This window comes from Nomascus leucogenys, chromosome 3, assembly GCF_006542625.1.
Source record: "Nomascus leucogenys isolate Asia chromosome 3, Asia_NLE_v1, whole genome shotgun sequence".
Classification (NCBI taxonomy): Eukaryota; Metazoa; Chordata; class Mammalia; order Primates; family Hylobatidae; genus Nomascus; species Nomascus leucogenys.
In genome coordinates, this window is record NC_044383.1 from 130,819,923 (window position 1) to 130,843,238 (window position 23,316).

The window sequence follows — 23,316 nt, forward strand, 5'->3', positions numbered from 1 at the left end:
TTAGGGCAAAGCTTATTTCTCAATTATGACAGTTTTTTTGCAACTATAACCATAGAAACAGCTAAAAAATACTGTATCTTCTAACTAAATTAATTACATTTATATTTCCTCTTAATCTTTTTGTCACTATTGATAAGCTGCCTTACCTCAGTTAAAGGTTGGGCTTTTCTTTTACAATTTCAAGAATCTTAATCAGTCATTTTCTGCCCCTTCCTGCCCTATACCTCTCTACCTCTCACCCTCCTCACTGCCCCCACCCCTACCTCAACTCCATACAGTTTTTCTGTTTCACAAATCTTAGACATTAGGTAGTTAATCTTTGGTATAGGCCTTCCTGGAATATACCGTGTGCCTGGATGCCAGGACACATTTTTAAAGTCCAGATACCATCAATGTTGATGAAGTAAATAGGTTTGCTGTATACTTATTAGATTATTAAGTATTCCAGATTTCTAAAGCTCAGTTTTTCAAAATGTAAAGCTATGTACCAAGACCAAATGAAAGAGGAATTTACAAAATAATTGAGACTGTCTTTACAGTTCTAACTATCAGTTATCTTTAATATTGATGAAATGCTACACTTTCACCTAGCAATCACTCTCATAGTAGAAATCAAGCACATATTCTTTTGGAAGTAAAATATTGTGAAATTTATACACATTTTTGTAAAAGTCAAATACATGGCCTTGTATTATCTAACACTGAGAATCCAAGGAGGTGGAAGCTATTCAAATCAAAACAATTATTAAAATGAGTGGGGAAGTGTAAACAAAGTCTCAATTAATAAATTTAATAATTGTTATCCTTTGCTGCTTGGAATCTTTGGCTTTATTATATTTCTTGGACTTAAGCCATGGTTATAAAAGAAGCCTGTTTAGTTAGGCACAAAATAAAAACTGACGTATTAGCCTGGTGCCAACACTGAAATGAGGTTGGCTCTAATGAGAAATGTAACATACCTACTTCCTCATTTTCATCCCTTTTTATACTTTGGTGGGCATAAATTGAGAACAGAGTGCTTGCCTTTTATAAAGAGAGGAAGAATTGTTGAGTAGAAAAATTGCTCAACTGGTGTTCAGAAATTGAGATCACATCTGAGCTCGACCGTTTATTTACTGGCTATCACTCTTTGGGCAAGTTATTTTATCTCTACACATTTAGTTCCTCATCTATCAAATGGAACTTTAATGTGTATCTTGCTGGCTTCCTTACCAAGAACATATATTTGAAAATGCTTGGCAAAGTTTAGAATGCTGAATAATTGTAAGATATTAATGTGACATGAAATTGAGAAAAAAAGTATTGGTGACAACTGGCTACATGAGGATCTGATGATATTTGCTAAGTATGAAAATTCAAAGTATTATTTGAATTTTTGTATTTGTTCATTTAGCAAAATTCTTTTATGGCACTAAATTCACATGTACTATTCTTCTCAAATAAGTCTTAAAATAATTGGTTAATGTAGGAATAATATATTTTTTATTAGTAAGAAGTAACTAGAATTGTAAAAAAAAAAAAAGTACCTGAATTTAAAAACCCCAGAAACTCTCAATCATAGTAAGGTCTAGTACAAAAGTAGGAGACTGGGCTCTGTGTGTGTTTCAGATGAAAATAAGAAATTGGGATTTTTCTGCCTAGATGATTGCCTTGGTTCTTCACAACTTTTTGCCTATTTTTAAATTCCTTCTTTTTAAATTTTATAGAATTGAATTTATTTAAATGCCATCTGTACTCAATAGCTACTCCTGTGACTATGATGCAAAGTAAAGAATGTTATTAGTCATCTGGAAAATTCAGTCTTGAAAAATCTAATTTTTAATCTGGATATACCAGGTAAAATTAATTTTGGTTTTAGCTTTATCAAAAATATATATGGAGTACAGTTTCCAGATGGCACTAAGGTTTAAACTGTAGTATTTATAAACAACACCATTTGAAAGTTTAAAAGTATTTTTATCAACAGGTTAGATTAGTTGGCATTAGACCTTGAACCTGTATTGTTTCTTGTTTTACTTCAAATGAATCCTTAAAGCCATTTTTTGTTTGGCCCAGTGGATCTCATAATTGTAGGAATCCAGCTCAGAAACCAGAGCAGTTCATTGAATTTCTATAAAATGTTCGGTTGTTTTGCATTAAGGTGTAAGGCTTTTTGATTTCCAGCGTTTCCAATCATCTCCCTTTGTTTCCTCAGCATCAGTCCAGCTGCCGTGGCAAAGATCCATTTCACATAATAAAGTGCCCTATTACATCAAGTAAGTTGATTTTAATTCTCCTTTATGATACCAAGAAAATCATGTTTTATTGATAACTTAAGAGGCTTCTCCCCCAATAACTTTTAAAAATGGAATTCAGTCCTATTATCTGAAGGAAGCTGTGATATATTTAATATTAAAAAGAAACTAGTTTTAACATAAGAATTATATTTTTCATTTATCAGATTAGAGATATAGGTGTGTTTAGCTAATATATTTTAAAGTAGAGATTTAAATATTTGGAGACAGACAATAAGCTATGATGGCTCTACTGTACTCCAGCCTGGGCAACAAAGCAAGATCCAGTCTCTAAAAAGTAAAAAAAAAAAAAAAAAAATTGGAGAAAATGACAGAATTTCAAAATACTCTTGACATAATGATATTTGTGAAATTGTAGAAATTCTAAGCCATTTTTCTTCCTCTAAGAAAATCCATATAAAAATATCTTATACTCTTGTCATTTTATTCCACTGAAAAGAAATAATGATTTATCATGAAAAAGTTAAATACTGTCAAGTTTTTCTTTGTCTTAGAGAAGTTATCTGCATTATTAGCATAGGCTCGTCATTCTTTGATTTTGTTGTCCAGTTAGTTTCTCCTTCTTGCATACTGTTTCTTCTTCTTATATGACATTTTACAAGTTTTCTATAATTTACACAGGCTCTTAGTAGGCCTTGATCCTTGGCTTGGGGCTATATATTGTCATGGAACAGAATGATAAAATACTACTTCTACAGTCCCTTGGAGTGTAACTTAGTAAAGATATTAATTTACAATATGCTCTAGTGATGAGTCATAGTTGACCCTATTTTATGTGTCAGACGAACAGCATCATAATCATGACAACACTTATTTATTGTCAGGAGACAGCTGTGTCTCAGGTTAGCTGTGGGACCTCAGGTAAGTCAGATGAAGATCTCTGGGCCAAGTTTCCTTTTTATCATTTCTAACATGGAGTGTGGTATCTCCAAAATCTATGCAAATGCTAATAATCTGCTCTTTCAATATACTTCCTGAAAACGTTGTCTGAAGTCCATGTTAGTGAAATAGTCTTTTCTTATAATTTTTTATTACAGTCTGAGATGTAAGCTGAGGGTAAAAAACAGGTTTGCATAATATATAATAAACATAATAAGCAATATATGTTACATTAGCTTATGGGAGTTTAATATTTTTATCAGTGTGTAACCTACAATGCACTGAGTAGTGAACTGAGTTGAGAACAAGGTATTAAAGCAATTGATTGGTGTCAAATTTGCCCAAGTAAGAATGGAAAGAGGTCAGACGCTAGATAAGTTGGCATGTCTCTAGCGAAAGAAGATGTGATTATCTAACTGAAAACACTTAAAACTGTTTACATTTTTATTGTACACTATAACAATAATAATAGTAATAGTATTAGAGAACTTTAATTTGCTTGGGTGAATATTGACTTGAATTTAATATTACAAATTTAGATATAAATCTGATGTACTGTGGTAGGCAAAATAATAACTGCTCCCGACCCCCAAAAGATGCCCACATCCTAATGTTAGGTTACATAGCAAGGGAGAATTAAGGTCGTAAATGGAATTAAGGTTGCAAATCAACTAACCTTTAATTAGGGAGATTATTCTGGATTATCCTGATGGGCTTAATGTAATCCCAGGGGCCTTTAAAAGTGGCAGAGGAGACAAAGAGAGATTTGAGAATGCTAGCTACTAGCTTGGAAGGTAAAGGAAGCGGACATGATCCTTAAATGCAGGCAGCTTCTAGAAGCTGGAAAAGGCAAAGAAATGGGATTCTCTCTTAAAACCTCCAGAGAAGGAATACAGCCCTATCAACTTTGATTTTATCCCAGGGAAACATTTTTGTAGCAGCAGTAGAAAATTAATACATGTACTATACAAAAATCAAGAAGTTCATGCAAATTAATTGAAATTAATTAATCTATTGAATTGACTTAGGTCCTTTATCATCTGATTTTTAAAAAATGCAAACGATCTAGTTTTTGGGTTTTACTAAATAAAGAAAATATTAAATATCTTGCTTTATGTTTATATCATGATTATCTGTGTGGTTTGGCACTTTTAAAGTCCATCCTTAATTTTAGTTCTTTTTTTAAAATGAATTTCTGTATGTTCAAGTTAATTATATATGACCGAGAATTGTCTAAATCAGAATTTCTCTAATTCAAAATGTTTTTAATTTTGGAAGGATCTAGTAGGATTGTATTCTTGTTCTTATGGGGCAGAGTTCTTATGGGGCAGAGTTCTTATGGGGCAGATTGGTAGAATAAAAGTTAGTTTTAACTGGCTTCCCATTGGCTAGAGCACTATTACCAGCGCTGGAAAATAGATATAATATAATGATGGCCAGTATTTTAAATAATAACGTTTAGGACTGTAGCATTTTAAAAAATCTCCATCGCCAGTAGAAGATCGGATTGTTTAAAATATATGTAGTTTTAGTGTTAAATGTCTTTTAAGTCTTTCAAATTTTTAGAAATGTGCTCATTTGTATATAGCAAATTCCCGTTTTCACAAAACGTGTTTAACCAGGATCTTTCATTGTGTAATTTAACAGTTTATTTCCTCACGAAGAAGGAACATCAAATTCTGAAGGTAGAGTTATAAAAGCCAGTATTTATGTGTGAAGAATTGTTATCAAAACAAAATTTAATTCCCAAATTAATAACTAAGCAAATGGTGAATGAAGAAGCTTTTAATATACACTTCCCTTTGCATGGCTTCAAAAGTAGAAGAAAAATGTTTAAAACAAATTTCACATGATTGCCATGCGATGAGAATTTCCTGGAGCAAATTAGAATGTATATGGCCAACAAAAAATAGTATTCAGGTAGAAATATTCAATGTTTTTGATGTTTAAGTATATCATCTATGTATTCACTGTTAGAATACGGCCAGAAAGTTGAAAGGAGACTGGGAAAGGCAAATTATTTTTATGTCATATTTTAATTTTATAGATCACTTAAAGCCCACTTTGATGGCTTCCCACTGCATTTCTGTCTCTCTAGGTAATTCCTTATTAATATTTTGAAGTGCACTGTGGTGGCTCCAGGACTCATGTGTTTGTAGAAAATGAAAGAATATAAATCTGAACTGAAAGAGTCTATATAGTATAAATCCCTCTATTTGTTGATATCTTAAGTTAAAAGTAGTCTATATAGTATAAATCCCTCTGTTAATATCTTAAGTTAAAACTAGTCTATATAGTATAAACCTCTCTATTTGTTAATATCTTAAGTTAAAATTAACATTTGAAAATTTTATTTGCTGCCTCTAAGGTAGACTTTCTGAAACTGATCTAGTTATTTCTTTTTTCCTAGTATAGTGCAATGAGAGCTCATTGTATTCAGGGTTTAAGAACATTTAAAATGGGGCCGGGTGCAGTGGCTCATGCTTATAATCCTAATGCTTGGGAGGCTGAGGCGGGTGGATTGCTTGCCCCCAGGAGTTCGAGACCAGCCTGAGCAACACGACAAAACCCCATCTCTACAAAAAATTAGCTGGGTATGGAAACATGCGCCTATAGTCCCAGCACTCAGGAGGCTGAGGTGGGAGAATCACTTGAGCCCAGGAGGTCAAGACTGCAGTGAGCCATGATCACACCACTGCACCACAGTTTGGGCAACAGAGTGAAACTGTCTCCTAAAAAAAAAAAAAAAAAAAAAAAAAAAAGAGAGAGAGAAAGAAAATTTAAAATGGTTCTTGCTGCCTTCACAATATACAAAAATCTGCTATAAAAGCCAGATATCTCTAATTGCAAATTTTTGGTTATGTATTTTGCACAAGTTGTTCATTTCCTCAGTTAAAAGTTGACTTCCAGGGAGTATGAGGGATAAGAGGAATGAAAGCTTTGGGTTCAGTTGAACTTTCTTAATGCATCACATTAACCATGTAAAATTCACTACTTCTCAGTTTGCCACAGAAATAATAATAACATATAATAATAATAAATAGTTGCTGTGGGAAATAATAATGATCATTGTAATAAATTACATTTTTGAACAGTCCTTTGCCAGGTGTTGTGCTGAATCTTGTGCATAGATGATCTCTTTTAATTCTCTCATTAGCCAAGTGAAGTATAGGTACTATAATTACCCCCATTTACAGATAAGGCTTAATGAATTATCAATAACTGCATTAAAAGTAATTAATAAGCACACTTACAGCTTGCTTGAGTTTGCACAGCTGGTAAATAGAAGAACTAGTGTTCAAACCTGGGGATTGTCTACAGCTCCTGAACTCCTGATCACTATGCGGTGCTGTGTCCTGGCCCCAGTATTAGTTGAGTCAGAGGACGGAAGTTTTTAGTCCCATGGAAACTTTGAATAGGATGAAGGATTATATTTAGGAAGGAGGATAGTAGTGGGGAAAGTATGAGCAAACGTCCTTTCTTTCGTACTATAGACGGTTACCATTTACTAGGCACCTCCTGTGTGCCAGCAACTGAGCCCAGCTGTCCAAGGACAAAGCCCATGCTTTTTCCAGTACTCCACACTGCCCTTGTATAGGCTTTTCCATAGGCTAATTTCTACAGGAGGATCTATTTTCTAGATGTTTGAAGCAGTTTCACACTGTGGTCTGGTAATGGACAAAGGTGCTTTTTCATAGATAGGAAGATGTCATTCCCACAGTCCTTGCCAGTTGGACCTTGAGAGGAACTCTGAGGTGGGGAAACACACTCTTTGGCCTTCCTCTATCTTTCCCCATTCACATGATCCGAAGATTTCTGTCAATGGGTAGATTTAAGTATCTGTGAGTAAGACGGCCAACAAAGCTGGCTTATAAGTCCTAAGGGACTCGAAACACAGATGGTTCTCTATACATCCGGCCTGTTGGTAAGTCGCAGTATTTAATAGAATTTAATAAAGTGTAGTGAGGAAATAAGATTTTCCTTTTTCCTTATGACATCTTCTCTAAAGCCTGAGTTGTTGACTTTTCAGTAAGCCTTTAGTTTTGCTACAGATGACTATTCTGTTCTTGTGACAAGGTGTCACCATCACAATTTAACAATTCTATAGCTCGGTTTTTCCCACTGGAGTATGAAGTGCAGATGTTAATTCTTCGTAGAACCCTAAATACAATGTACAATATCACACAAAACACAGCTTTGATTATGAACAAATTAGTAATCTCTGGTTATATATACCATGCATGTCACATTTTCTAAAACTGACATTCCTCAATATTGCAAGAAATTGACCCGCATAAACTTGTCTATATCTATAAAATTTGCTGTCTTACATTTCTTTCCCTTGTTCTAACTCCCCCTTTGAGTGGAACCAAATGAAGATTATCCTCAATTTATTATATCTTTCTTTGTACTTTTATTTTCCATTCTTGTGCCCATTATTGATAATCCTGCAAAGCTCTTTTAGACCCCCTCTCATTTCCCAAGGTCACCCTCTACCTGCCCTAATCCTTCAGTAACTGAAAGGAAATGAAGTTTGTAATAGTTGTAAAATCTTGGGGAGCGAGTAGTTGATCTTTATCGCAGTCATACAGTTCATTTGCATAGGTTATATATACTTGTCTTGGCAGAACTACATATACCGTCTAGAGGAGAGAATTCATGCATATTTCTTTAGAAGAATTGTGTGCCAGCTTGGGCAATACAGGAGAAATAGTCCTTCCCTAAATATGGGCAGAGAGGAGTATCAGCAAGGCAATCTCCAAATACTCAGCCTAACAGGAAAATGAAAGCTAATAAAGTGTGTGTAACAGCAACAACGAAGAATTAACATAAAGCATTTTATCATTAAAAGTTATAGAAAACTTATCCCAGAAGAGAATAAACCCATAACAAAGGTATAAATAACAATGAAAAATAAACATAGCTGTCTCCGAAAGGGTCCCTACAGCAGTCTTTATTTCTCCCTTCCCCCTTTCGTGAAGATGAGGGATGGTATCTTTTTGGTTCCAGTTTTTTAGTAAAGAACTCTTGGGCCACACTTTGAATCTCTTTCAAGAACTGGATCTTGTGGTTTTGGTTTTAATGATAAAGAAGTAAATGAAACAGAAGCATAAGAAAAATGTACAGGAGAGTCTGTTTTTCTAATAGTCTGTGACTCTGTTTTTATTGAAAATAAATATTTAAAACTCACTGGGCCAACTCTGCTGATGGGGAGGTAAGAACAAAATTGCTTTATGAAAGAATGTAAGTACCTTAGGATCACTAAACTCCTGGGCTTGGAGGGGCTTCAGATAAATGAGCATAAGCATACCTTGGCTAACTAAAAATCTAAATAGCAGAAAGTCTGCCCTGCAGCAGCCAGCAAACCATCACTGGGAAGAAATCTTATGTATTACTGGTGTCCTAGTTAATTGAGGTAATTTAGGTGGAATTGACATTGTCTTTGAGAGACATTAGGTAGTTCAGGACTTAAAATATCACCTTCACTGCCATTAATCTACATATTGTTGGGCCAAGAAGTAGTATTTTGGCTTGGAATCTTCTAGATTACCCAACTCTATTGCATTATAATGGCACCATCAGCCTTACTGGGCAATTTGATTTTTAGGGTAAGGGATGCAGTTAGTAAAATTCTACCATACAGTATAGGAAGGATCACTGTGGGGCCATTTAGAGAGGAAAAAAGATATCTATACTTTATAAAGATTAAATTTTTAAAACTGCCATTGCAATTAGCAAAAGTACAGAAGTAATAATGTTTAAAATTGTAAAATAAATAGAAATATGCTGATTATAAAGTAAAATAATACAGTAAAAGATTTCATATAACCATATAGAAAAAATTAGAAGTAATTAATCCCTGCTTTTAAAAATACATAAAAGAAAGAGATAAAGTAGTAATTTTTTTTTAATAAAAAGCTAAAAGCTACAAATCCAGCTTTTAAAAGCAAACTTAAAGGATACAATGATCCCCTCAACAGTTGTGGGAACATAGTCCTGGTGTTAACACCTTCAGATGGGGGCATACGAGGCTCCCCAGGGCCAGTGCAACAACGAATGACCTACAGGAATTTGGCTGATGGTCTGAATCTCCCCAGTTTGAGAGTCAGGGAGATGAGGGTAGGGTTGGGTAGGAGGTGGGGTCCCTATGAATTCTGGGCTCATGTGGAAATATAGCAGCTAGTAGAAAGCTAGCGGCTCCCCTGGGTTTATTGAGTATTTGCATGTTTATATTTCCAGACAATCTAGTACCCTCAAGACAATTATCACCTGTCTCTCCCCTCGCATGTAGGCACATCAGTTTTGATAATTAATTCTACTACTTTATTTAAGAACAAACACAAATAAACCGTGTCTTATTGTTTTGTAACAAATATTCTCTTAGTCATACATGCAATATTGACATCTTGTATTTTGGGGTGTATGATATGGTAGCTTATTTCTATATAGTCCTTTCCATGTTTGTATCTTTAAATCTACTTCTAAGTGTGAAATTACTTTAAGTGTATTTTGTTACAGAGACAGGGTCTCACTCTGTTGCCCAGGCCGGAGGGCAGTGGTGCAACCATGGCTCATTGCAGTCTTATACTCCTGGCCTCAAGTGATCCTCCTGCCTCAGCCTCCTGAGTAGCTGAGACTACAGGTATATGCCACCATGCCCAGCTAATTGGACTTTTTTTAGAGATGGAGTCTTGCTATGTTGCCCAGGCTGGTCTCAAACTCCCGACCTGAAGCAGTCCTCCTGCTTTGGCCTCCCCAAATGCTGGGATTACAGGCATGAGCCACTGTGCCCAGCCTAAATGCATTTTATAGTCAAATCCTACAGAATTATTCGTTATTTACAATGTTGTCTTCCTGCCTCCTGTCTTCATTATCATGAGATACTAATGGCATTTTTTAAGGAAGACTCTAAACTTTTACAGTACCTATTATCAAATAGGATCATATATCTTATTTGAATTTTGGACAGAATGTTTTTTTTTTTTCTTGAAATCCTGACCTCCACACTTCTTTTCTCTTAAGTTAATTTTTTGTTTCTAAAAGTATATCTTTGGATTTTCTGCCTTTAAAAGCTTAAAGGACAGTAGACAGTGTTTGCGAGTGGATGAGGAAGTTGAATATAACCTGAGGAATATATAACTTACTCCTGTAGCTTTCTCACCCACTACCTCCATCCTCTCCCCAGGGGCTTTTCCACACAGACACACACATACACCCCCCCACACACACGAGCACGGGCACAGAGTGAGAATCAATGTGACTGATGGGGGTACTCCACATTCTTCCTATATTCTAGTCTCGGGTGAAACAAGGACTGAAAAGATGATAAATTCCAAAGTAAGTACACCACCTCTCAGATCTTTAAGAAGGTGTTACTTAAATAAATGATGTCATATCAGATTGCCAACATTTGTTTTCACTCTTCATACTTTAGGCAGCTGAACGCAAAATCAATTAGTTGGGAGCTCGTGCTTGATTGCTATATATATGCAACTTCTGTAAGTGTACATAAAGTAAATGTTAACAGAACCTGTATTTTGCCTGTGTCAACTCCCTTTTCTGGAGACTTCTGGTTTTCTCATAGCACCTTCCACCTTCTAATACACTGTATAACTTTCTTACAGTGTTTCTCGTCTCTTATTTTTCCCCATCCTGAGGCATGGCCACTCCACTTGGCACCATGGAGTTCATTGCTAATAATTATAGGACCAGTTTGAGTTCAGGAGAAAGGTTGGAAGCCAAACAGAAGTGGCTTGAGTGGTGAATGGTACACGAGGAAGTAGATATGGTACACTACTCATTGGTGTATTTTGTCTGCGAAGAAGAGCAAAAAGGTGATAACTAGCAGAAAATGTAGATTTGACGTAGGGGTGTGTGTGTGTGTGTGTGTGTTTAAGAATGGCACGTCTGTAAACATTTATATTCTACAAAGGATAGTCTTCTTGAGAGAGGGGTTGACAGTGCAGCACAAGAAATTTTTAAGAAATCATCAGGAAGAATTGGCCTTTAATAAGAAGGGGGACAATTTCTCAGTTAAAGGGGAGAGAGGATAACAAACTGGCAGTTGGAGGGAGGTTTCCTGAGTTGGTGGTGGAGAGAGAAAGGAGTCCTCATCTAGTAGTATTTAGGTTTTCAATGAAGCGTGAGATAAAGTAAAATGATATTAAGACAGAGAAAGAAACCAGTTTGGGGAGAGAGATAGCAGTAGTGAATTTCTGTTTTGGAGTTTGGGAAAGCAAGTTTATTAGGGAATATAGCGCAGTTGCCAGGAGTTGGACATTTGAGGTTTGAAATCACATATTTTAAAGTAAAATGAGTCTGTCTGTTGAGTGATTTTCTCCAGTTGTTTTTATCCACAGCTGCTCAGGTCCAGAGTAGGCAAGTAATCGAGCTGATCCAGGCCTGGGATTTGCAAGGGGTGAGAAAGAAGCAAGGGAGATGAGGTTATTTGTAATGATTCTAATGATAGACCATGGACTCAAATTTGGACAGATTCATCAAGAAATATTTTAAAACCTTAATTATGCAAATATACTTCCATATCAAGAGCTTAGCTTAAAATGAGACTATCTCTGTTTAAATCCCATTTCTATTACTTACTATAGGACCTCAGACAAGCTATCTAAGCACTCTCTGCCCTAATTTTTTTCATCTGTAAGATGGAGACAATATTGTCACCCAAGTCATAGAATTATAATCCAAATTGAATTTACACATAGAAAAAGTTTATCCAAAAAAGTTTACTTGGTACAAATTCAGCACTCAAATAGCATGTTATTACTGTGATTAATATACATCCTGACCTAGTATATTTTACTTTGCACAGCAAAGAAGAAATATTTTTCTTTCTTTGATTGTCTTATCTCAGAGCAATATACGTAGTTCTTGTCCCCACATTTGTATTTTTACCTATCTTTAGTTTTGTTCTGTTAGATGCCTTTATAATTATAATTGAAATAGAATGATATATAGCAAACCTCACAAAATCCAGTTATAAGCATAAAATTGGATAGCTAGTAACAAATAAGTATATTTGGGTAAGTGTCAGTTTTTGGACAAACAAGTTGCCTTCTGATCATCCTTTAAGGTTTCATGGAAAAATATGAGACCACTCTAATGAGGACAAATGAGTTTAAGAAGTATCTTCCCCAGAGCAGTCATTTGCCCAGAAATCAGTGTTTTACCAGCCTATCAAAAGTGCATGTCCTTTGCTGTTGGTTCATTGTATTACATATTAGGCAGTATTGCAGCAAACTTTTTTTGTTTTATTTGTTAGTGCTACAATCTTATATTATTTGTGTTTTACTTTCTGTGGCTTATCAGTGTATACTGTTATGAATAATAATAGGTGGAAGGATATACTACTTCTTAACCTTATTGGCTTAATATTTTAATAATGTCCATAAAATGCAGAGATTATATGTTATCCCAGCTGGGGCACTTCAGAGTAAGGGGGCACTTTTAATAATTATACCAGGATGCTGATGTATAATTCCTGTATATAGTCTAGTATAAAGCAGGATTTATACTGCTTGAAGGATAGTTTTCAAAATAGACAAAAATCTTAACTGTTATACAAATACAAAAAGAGCATGTTTCATTTAACTCATAATAAGGGAACCAGTAAGAAGTTATAATAGGTTCCAAAGCTAATACAAAGTGTCACCTATTTATAGTCAGATTAGGGATGCTAAAATGAATTTACCTCTGGATGCAAAGCTGACAAACTGGTCAATATCCACAGGAAAATAATCAATTGCATTCCACTGGGCACAATTTGCATTTATATGGACAGAAATCATTTGCATTACTATCTGTTTTCTTCAGTTTGCAGAGTTTAAAATAGCTGAGAGATAATTTAAGCTTTACAGGATACCCACTAGTTTTTTGCCCACAACAAAGACCTTCACAATTTTTCTCTGCACAGGCAAAACTGGATGGCTGGCCAGCCTAGTTACATGTCACATGTTCTCACTATTGTTTGCTTCATGTGATTTTGTACTTAACTGTTAATTGCTACTTTGTTGTTGTTTTCTTGTTTTTTTTTTTTTTTTTAATTTTATTCTTGGATAGATTCCCATGGCTGTTGCCTTTTAAAAAGAGGATTTTTAGTAATAAAATCATGATTTTATTTTAGAGCTTATCAAGCTGCACAATATGAAGTCCCACTCCCTGTTCATATTTGAGATTAATTAGAACCCAAGCTGTTGTTATTTTGGGGGAAAATGCTACTTTTATTCTGTTTTGGTTGCCTACTCTGGGAGAACTTTAGGCATTTTGGCAAGAGGAGCTGAGCTATCTGCAGCTGTTCAAATACTTTAAGCCTTTGGGTTCATTGTGGATTTTGCTTTAACCCTCTCCCCCGACTTAAAAAAAAAACCAGCAGCCAACTGCATCGCCTGTTTTTTTTTTTATTTCTGTTGTTTGGTAAGCAGCAGTTATACTTTTGTAACCAGAGGCTGTATTTATTTTCTGTGTTGGCAGTTCTGCCTAATGAATCAACTGGTATTGAATTCATAAAGGGAGATGCCCGTTCCCTCCCTCCATCTGTTTGCCAAATGTGTGTGTTCCCTCAGCTCTCAGTAGTGATTTCACTAAAGAGAGCCATTAGCAAGCGGTGTTCACCTTGAATTCTCAGTCCTCCGCCTGACTGAGAAATAGTGGTATTTTCCTCCTGTGATTCCACAGGGGTTGTGTGAGGTGAAGACCCACACAAGAGAAAGCATATTTGTTGTTTAAGTGTGACGTCTGGCTCTACATTACCGATGGCTTTAGTTTGGTTCTTGAGCCTTGGTTTGCTCCATCATGATGGGATGTCTGTCTCTGGACAGTGCTGTTGTCATGGGGATTGAAATTCCCTGAAAGAGAAGACAAGAGATCAATGAACCCTAGTAGGTTCTCTCAGACTGGGAGCCCATGATGCCTTACTGGAGTTGCATTACCTCCTCAGCAAATCCTTCCATACTTGTTGGTGATAGGGAGGAAATTCTTTCTGAGATTCTGCATTTCTGTAAAGCTCTGAGCCTAACGATGAATAGTAAGAATTTAGGTCAAACAACTTCAGTACCCGCTCCATGGTCTTTGGAGCAATTTGGAGAAGTATCACTACCATCAACCAAAAGGGTGGAATGGTTTTGTTGGTGTTCAGTAGTGGACCATGAAGTAGAAGTATTTGTCTCAGCATTGGAGTCAAGAATCTGGGTAGAGGAGCCAGACAACTTTCCATCTCTTTCCAAGACAGATCTTCACATTGTAGTTATATTATTTTGTTTGAGATCTTGGAATTTCCAGGATACATACCCAATTGCTGATATTTCCAGGATACATACCCAATTGCAAATACATACTTTAAATATTTTTCAAAGGTAAGTATGAGTTATTTGGAGTTTTTGTTACCTATGTATATATAACAGTGATGATATTCTTTTCCCAGTGACATGCCCCAGTTTTTGATATTTTATATAGGCTTGAAAAATAATTTCTCTTGAATTTGATTTTATGAATGTTGTAATATCACTCTCCTAGGTACTAGGCTGGTTCATGTAGCTTACTAAATAGTTTTATAAGAACTAGGTGTCATTTAAGAAATCTCTGGAGCACTGTTAAATGTTATTAATCTACCCTGACCTAGATAAGGGGCAGTTAACTCTTTTTAAATGTAAGGCCACTGACCCACCAAAGTCATGAACTGTTTACCTAAGAAACTTAATTGAAGCATTCCATTTATGTTTTAACCTCAATTTATCACCCCAAAACTTCCATCTAACATATGAATTAGTTTTGAAATTTACAGAAAAAGAGAAAGTATAAAACTTGCTTTTAAAGTGAAGAACATGAGGAAAACAATTTAATACATATAGAAAATAATAATACTGGTTAATGGGAGGAAGCTGAGAAGAGGAACAGAGAGTCAAAGTGGCAAGAGACACTTGCCTGAGGGGAGTGGGGAATCCAGATACACATGAAGAGAAGAAAGGGTAGATTTGCACTGAGGAAAGTTCGACTCAAGGTAGAAGAGAAGGGAGGCTCCGTAGATTGTGGGATGATGTTATTCAGAGTTAAACTTGTTTCTGCAGTCTTTGGAAATATGACGAGACTTTTAAGGTGTAGTGACTCTCACAGCACTACTTCTGCTGTTGGAGGATTCGTTCTGAATGATAATCTACATCTGTTTAACAGATACGGGTTTATTCTGGAGCCTGCATTGATCCGGCCACATCAAGCCAGGGCCCAAGGATTCATGACAGTCACATTTTATATCTAGGTTTTAATTTTTAGTTTCAGTTCTGTTTGAAATAGGCAAAGCAAAGATTTCATTTTTTTTTTTTACAATGTAGTTGCTCAAATGAAATTTATTATTAAAAAATTTTTATAAAAAACTTTTGTATAGAGATGAGGTCTCGCTATATTGCCCAGCTGGTCTCAAACTCTTGGGCTCCCACCTGAGGCTCCCAAAGTGTTGGGATTATAGATGTGAGGCACTACACCTGGCTAAAATTTATTATTAATATTTTTTATTTTTTTGAGAGACAGTGTCTCACTCTGTCACCCAGGCTAGAGTGCAGTGAAACGATCTCGGCTCACTGCAACCTCTACCTCCCAGGTTCAAGTGATTCTCATGCCTCACCCTCCTGAGTAACTCGGACTACAGGCACCCGCCACCACAGCTGGCTAATTTATGTATTTTTAGTAGAGATGGGGTTTCGGCATGTTGGCCAGGCTCGTCTCAAACTCCTGACCTCAAGTGATCCACCTGCCTCGGCCTCCCAAAGTGCTGGGATTACAGGAAGAGCCATTGCCCCGGCCAGTGTTTCAAATATTAAGTAATAATTGGGCATTGGGTTTCTGAATGGTTGATAATGAGGATAATTTTGCATGTATTTTTAAAAATTTGAAAAAAATCGTTTCTACTTGGGTATTTCCTTTTTGGCCTGTATGAAGTTTTTTGATTTTTTGTTTATTTTTAAAAGTTTACCTTTTTTTTCCAGCCATCAAACACAGACCACCTGTTGGGACCATCCTAAAATGACCGAACTCTTTCAATCCCTTGGTAAGTGTTATTAATAGTAATAAATAAACCTAAACAACTGAGAACTGTGTATTCTTTTTTTGGGGCGGAGGGGGGAGCGGATTCTCGCTCTGTTGCCCAGGCTGGAGTGCAGTGGCGTGATCTCGGCTCACTGCAACCTCTGCCTCGCCTCTCGGATTCAAGCAATTCTCCTGCCTCAGGCTCCTGAGTAGCTGGGACTACAGGCGCCCGCTGCCACTTCCAGCTAATTTTTTGTATTTTAGTAGAGACAGGGTTTTACCGTGTTGCCCAGGCTGGTCTCGAACTCCTGAGCTTAGGCAATCCACCCGCCTCAGCCTCCCAAAGTGCTAGGATTACAGGCGTGAACCACTGTGCCCGGCTGAGAACTGTATATTGTTAAATAGGAGCTAATGACCAGCTTTTCTTACATGGCATATTAATGTTAAAAGAATCATGTCATTGACATTTAAAAGCAGTTAAATTTCTAAGGGCAATGCAGTAAACAGGTATTGCCTTTCTTAGGAGAATTGTGTGGTTTGAAATCATGTGAGCCAAAAAGCGTTGATTTACAGCGAGGAATGTAATTGTAGTTTTTACCTCCTTCGTATTGAGTCATCTTAACCTTCAGCTTTGCACGCAAAAAATATATATAGATATACAATTACAATATAGCCAACTTTAATCCACTGCCTTAAATTTGCTTTTGGCTCACTTTTTATTTAGTACATGCCATCAAATTAGCTCACCTAGTTTAAATTTGTCTTAATTGTTAAAAGCTAAATTCATTTTTATATAAAAATGCAAGAAAACACAGACAAGAATTCCGATTTTGTTTTAATTTCTAGTGCAATGTGGCTTTCAACTTATTGTTTAACCTATTTCCTCTGGTTGGTCCAGTGGTTTTTTTAAGTTTTCTCTTTGGGTAGCTAAGGAGATGCTGGAGGGAAGAGCAGCACCTGAAGCCTCCCTCTCCCATTTCAATAAAAGGGATGCCCCCTTTTTTAATCTCTTTAAATGTTGGGCTTCTGTGTGAGTTTTTTTTTTGGTGTGTGAAGGGGCCTGCAAAAATTGGACAAACAAAAGACATAGAACTGGTTTGCTTAGTTTGTAAAATGAAGGGGCAAATTTTGATGATATCTGAGTTTTCTTTTAACTCTACTAATCTCTGATACTCCGTCTTTAGGGGACAAAGAAAGAAATTACAATATCTATTGTTTCCAAAGAGTTGAGTATTGGTTATAGGATCATTTTAACCAGATCTGCAAAAGGGCAGAAAAACCAAATCAATCAGGATGGGAGGAGCATAGAAATAAGATGAGCTCCATGAATAGTGAGCTGGACAGTGTGGTTGGAAGAAAATGAAGTGTCCTTGGGGGAGATGCCCCTGGAGGAAAATCTCCTTTATCAGGAAATAAAGGAAGGGCCCTCTGCCTACTGTGCAGTGCATTTAATAAGCCATATGACAGCTGTGCTTTCTCTTCATCACCTTCCTCTTTTTCCTACCAAAGGGCTGAAAGGGGTGGTACCTTTTCTCACCCATCATAAGGGTCATGGTGACACTCCTGTAACAAATGACAGGTCAACCAGAAAAGCACAAGAAATTTACTTAAAGTTTTACCTGACATGAGAGCCTTCAGAAGACTCAAAGACAACAGGGAAAAGTATCTATTTTTACACTTAGATTGAGTGAGGAATGGATGACTGCATTGAATTGTGATTGGATGAAAGGGTGTAATTTAATGATAATAGACTGAGAAGGGAATTCCAGCAAGGCCTATCTATTCAGATTCTTCTTGGCTTCTCCCTGTAGCATATTCCTTTCCTCTAGGGACAGGATACCTGTCACAGGAGAATCTTCAGGAGAGAAGGGAGAAGGTCACAGTGAACTTGCTAGATTTTATGGCTTGCTTTGGGGAAGAGAAGTTCTAGTTTTTATGACCCACCTTGGGGAAGAGGAATTCTGGTTTCTATTTATCACTTTGGAAGGAGAAAGAGGGTCAGGAGACAAGAGACCCAGAGGTCAGAGAGACCTTACTTCTGAGGCCTGCCAGTCTCCTTCATTTCAAAGTACTCAACCCACCATGTTCTGAGCCCTGACACCTGTTTGAAAATACTTTCTTAGAATTTTCTCTGTAGCACTGCTTTGAGATATATCTCAACATGGTGCTAATGATCATTTAATTTTTTTCTTAAATACGTGTTGGGGAATTTGGGAGAAGACTTTTTATTTCAGGCAGACATAATATTTTTTCATCATCCAAAGTAACCAGATACATTCTGGGCATTCAATATATATTCAATAATAAGCCTATCTTTGAATTCTTCCTTTTTCTATTTCAGCTGACTTGAATAACGTACGTTTTTCTGCCTACCGTACAGCAATCAAAATCCGAAGACTACAAAAAGCACTATGTTGTGAGTTATTCTTCCAAAGTTAATCAATCTGTTACTTGAATTGCCTTTTTTTTTTTTCCAAGAGAAAGATAAATGAAGAGGATGGAGTGTTTGCCAAGTTAATCTGGTTTTCAGTGTACCTCACTCAAGGAGTTGGTTTTGTTTCTATAAATGTTTTATTACTTGCCCCATCAGTGTGCAGTACTGAACACATGCCATTCTTACTTGGAGAACAAAATTAACCAAAACACAGGAGTAATGTAAAAAGCTTTTTCAAAAATTGTGCTGCCACCCAATTTAAAAGGATTAAATCAAAGAAAGTATTAAGTCATGTGTTTTCAGTACCTTTTGCCCATTTGGAAGCGTAGAGTTCCAGTTTGTCTCAATATAACTGTATATAAAGAAACACTAAAAAATCACATTCCTGATCTAAAATTGAACTGGCACCTTAACAAGTGAGATAAAATGCTCTATTTTCTTTTAAATATATCTTGAGACATTTAGTATTATCATTGCATTTTTCCTGTGGAGGATGTGTTCAGAGTGGAATTCTGTGACAGTCCTTTCATCAAAAGGATATTTCCCCCTGCAAAATAACCTAAAATGAAGTAGCAGTGTGAATACTTAGCATATAGATTTATGCTATCTGGATTCTATTTGTGGTTTTAGTTCTAATGATTGAGTCTACCCTAGGCCTTGTCAGATAGTTGATGTGGAAAGTGATATTTACCTATTCTTTTAAGATAGGGTAAATTGAAAAGTTTCAAGTATTCTTGTTTGCCACCTTTTGCTAACTGTTAATATACGTGTAGGCAGTTCAGTGATGCTTTGAAAATTATGCTTTGAAAAATGATACGTTAGAGTTGAAAAATCTGCTTCTTGAAAGTCAATAGAAATTAGCAATAAATTTTAAGCTGGCTGCAGGAAGAGTTAAGAGAGGTATAACATCATTGAGAAAAAACAGGAATGCAAAGCTTGAAAATAAGAAAAGCTTAAGCTATATATGGAAGAGAAGTCTACAGGGCTGAAAGACACCTCCAGATAAGGCAACAAGGAAGAATGAGATGACCTTGACTCTTGCATAATCCACAGATCCTCTAAGATAATTAGCAGGTTGTAGTAGTTGCAGCAAGTGTTGCAGAATTACCAGGACAAAGCAAAGAAAGCCACCACGCTCTGGCTACTGATCAGTATGTTGAGCAAAAAGAGAATAGGAAGTAAATTATGAACACACAAAAGGGATGTTTGGTCTGCGCAGGAGTCCATGGTGACAGCAGTTTTGAAAGAGGCTCAGCTGCACATCCAGGATCCAGTTGATGGGTCTGGAAATTCTTCTTAGGCCTGATGAGCTATAAAATGAGGACAAATGACTCAGCCACAAAATTTCCATTGACAGAAGACTGCTTTTTGTTGTTATGAACACGGTCCCAGTTTTCAACAACACTTCTGGGTGGATAAACATATTAACACATTTGGTGTTTTCTTCTCTTGGTTCTTTGGATTCCTAAAGAAAAAAAACCCCTCCTCAGCTCTTCCCCTCAAACCTGAGAGGAACAGAAGGGACGCTCCTCCAACTTCTAAACTAAACAAGATTGGCAATGACAATTAAACAACTAAATGACAGCTAGAAAAGGGCTAGATTGTATTGGATTTCAAGTATATGAGGTACTTTCTTCAGAGCCAACTGGCCTTCACTTTTCCCATAGCCTTCTCCCACTGCCCTCCAGCCAAGGCCTGTGGGCTACTCCTGGAGCTCACCAGTTTATTATTAATCTGCTTCTTCCTCTCCCTTCCTTTCCGTTTACTAGAAATACCCTGACCCTTTCTCTGCAATGGCCTGTAACCCTTTTTTCCTCCCAAATACTGTTAAAGATTTACCTCTTTTGGAAACATTTACAAGCTAATCCTACCCGTCTCCACGTTTTTCCCAGTAGTTTATGATTGCCTGTAATAGCAGATTCTCTCACCTTAGTGACAAGTGCTTGCCTTTGTATGCTCGAATAATGTTAGGTGGATTGTCTCCACTGTGAACTACTTTAGGTCATGGCTGTCTCTCATTATGTGCAAATCCCCACCCAGCATAAGGCAGAGGGCAGTGTCATTGTTCATTCATCTGTTGGGCTCCAAGATTGTGCAGGAGATAAAACAGTATAAAGAGACTTGATTCTCACACTGAAGGAACTCATATTTGGAGAACGTTGCACATGGACCCAGTGCCCTGCTTACAAAAGATTGCTGCTGCCCTCAGAATGGAATGGTCTTTGCCTGGCTCACCTCTCTGTCCACCTCCTTCCCTCTGCTCTGCCGGGGCATCACCATTTCATCATCCACTTAGTGATAGAAATGGCAAACGCTATATTCCATTCCTCCTGCCTAAAAAGCACTTGTCCTAGCACTTTGTATAGGTTGGTGCAAAAATAATTGCTGTTTTTGCCATTAAAAGTAAGTTAGGATATTTCATTAAAAGTAATGGCAAAAACCTCAATTACTTTTGCACCAAATTAATACTTCTCTTCTTCCCTTGGCTGGTACACTCATTCCTGTAGGTCTCAATGTTGTTGATCACCTCTCTTTTAATGAGGTTTTCGATGGCTCCTCATAGAACTGTTCTTTTCCTTACATGACACTTCTGGTGCTTGGTTTAGGCAGTAAGGCAAAGTGTCAGTCGTAATTTTTAACATTCTGTTTATTAGTTATTGTTTCCTTCTCCATCATGGGAGGGATCAGTCTGTGTTCATCTCTACTTAGGACCTCATACAATTTCTGGCACGGAGCAAGGGTTGCTTAGGACACATTGAGTGAATGATTTGAGTTTGAAGGTTGTATAGCAGTACGCCAGAAGATGTGTCCAAGGAGATTTATAGCAGCACTTTTTAATAGTAAAACTTACTCAGTTTTGGCGTATTTGTAAATATAATACAGCAGCAAAAATCAATGAGCTACTAATCAGCATCAACATGATTTAATCTTAGAACTATAAAACTAAATGAAAAAATTAAATGGCAGAAAAAAATGTGTACCACTCTGTTCCATTTATATGTAGTTCAAACCCATGCAAAACTAATGCTATATACACTTTTAAAAACTGAAAGTGAAATACAAAGGTTAATGGTTACCCCTGTAATTGTAAGAGGATGTAATTAGGCAGGATTTCCAAGGAGCTTCCAAGATAGTGGTAACATTCTGTTTTTTTCAGCTGTGTGATGGACTAATGGGTGTTTGTTCTATTATTTTCTTTTAGACCACACATAGGTATTTTCTGTATTCCTTTGTATTTTGATTTTGAAACTTTATGTGATAGATAATAGCAGAGAAGCAAAAGGGAAGTATGTTCCGAGGAGGGAGAGAGTCCCCTCATTATGAAGAAGAAGGCAGGTTTCCTTGATTAGTGGGCGTATGAGCCAGGCTATAAAAGGCACCTGGGATTTAGGCATGGGGCAGTTAATTGGGGATAAGAAGGGAAGGAGTTATCTGTGTGAGAATTAAGGTGTGGATGGTGTTCAGGGAACATCAAGTTATAGAGTCTGAATGGAATAGCTTAGCTATTTTGTCCAATATCCAGAAATTTCCTTAAAGTTAGTTTAGGTCAATTTGAAGGTCATTTCTTTCCTGAAATTCCTTTCTGTTTTGTTCTTCAAGTTCTTATTGTGTTGTATTTCATGTTTGGATATTTTTCGTTATAGAATGGGGAGCCATGAGGCATTTTCTGTATTGTGGGAGTTTAGAGATAGGGCCAGAGGTGGAATTATGCTTTAGGGAATATCTAAGAAAGACCAAAGGGCAGAGAACAGAGAATGGGTAAATAGTTCAGGTGAAGGATGATCAAGGCTGAGCTGGCTGGGAGTTGTAGGAGGGGAGATGAGGGTCTGGATTTTTAAGGCTGCCTGAGGAAGAACTGATGACTGGGGGTATTGAGTAGTTGGTAAATTGTGGTGGGTAGAAGAAGGAAGGATGTTAGGATATTTCACGGTTTGCAGACTGGATTTCATCATGACAAGAAGGCCAGGCCTTTATGGGCAGAGGTACCTAAAAGAGAATTATGTAGCTCTTGTAGGGATCAGAGCAATGGGACGTGGGTCAAGTGTTGAGGCAGGAGATCGCAGGAGAAAAGAGAATCTGGAGCCCTCCAAAGAGAAGCAATAACAGAAGGAAGGGGAGTGAGTGAGGGCCTCAGGCTCACAGAGTGAAAGGCCAGATGTGAAACCTTGAGCTCTGCCTATATTTCTGGGGAAGAGGAGATAGGGGAAATGCTAAAAATAATAATAATAATAAAATAAAAAAATAAAGAATGGCCACATAGCTTGACACCTGGAGAAGTGTCACAGAAGCCCAAGATTGGGTGCTTAACAGTGTTCATTGTTTTGCAGAACAGGAGAATGATAATGCATTTCTATTCCATCCCCTGTGTCTCGTATGTGGGATTAAAGAAAAAGTCAGAAAGTTGGATAGAAAATGATTCTGCTGTTTGTTTCATTTGCCTCATGACTGAGCTTGTCATTTTTCTCCCTTTGAAATGAGAAAATCTTAATCATAATTTTCTATGATTTAAATGTAGTCAGTTCTTTAAAGGTACCTAAATGTGACACATTTCAGGAGGATTTATGCTTGACTTAGGCACTAAGACAAAGTGTCAGAGTAAATCACTAAAAATTGAAGACATGATAATCTGTGGGATGTGGCAAATTAGTGTCACAGCTACAGAGTGTATAACCAGGGAGA

At 36.8% G+C, this 23,316-nt stretch overlaps 1 protein-coding gene across 3 annotated transcripts in view; it reads left to right on the forward strand.

Moving 5' to 3' along the window:
- The window catches only part of UTRN (utrophin), a 573,765-nt gene that overhangs the window by 476,498 nt on the left and 73,951 nt on the right, over positions 1-23,316 (forward strand). For all 3 annotated transcript variants that reach the window (XM_030809793.1, XM_030809794.1, XM_030809795.1), the window contains 3 exons: positions 2,195-2,255; positions 16,163-16,224; positions 18,544-18,618. In XM_030809793.1, coding sequence (XP_030665653.1) covers positions 2,195-2,255; positions 16,163-16,224; positions 18,544-18,618 — 198 coding nt within the window. The remainder of the gene's footprint in view (positions 1-2,194; positions 2,256-16,162; positions 16,225-18,543; positions 18,619-23,316) is intronic.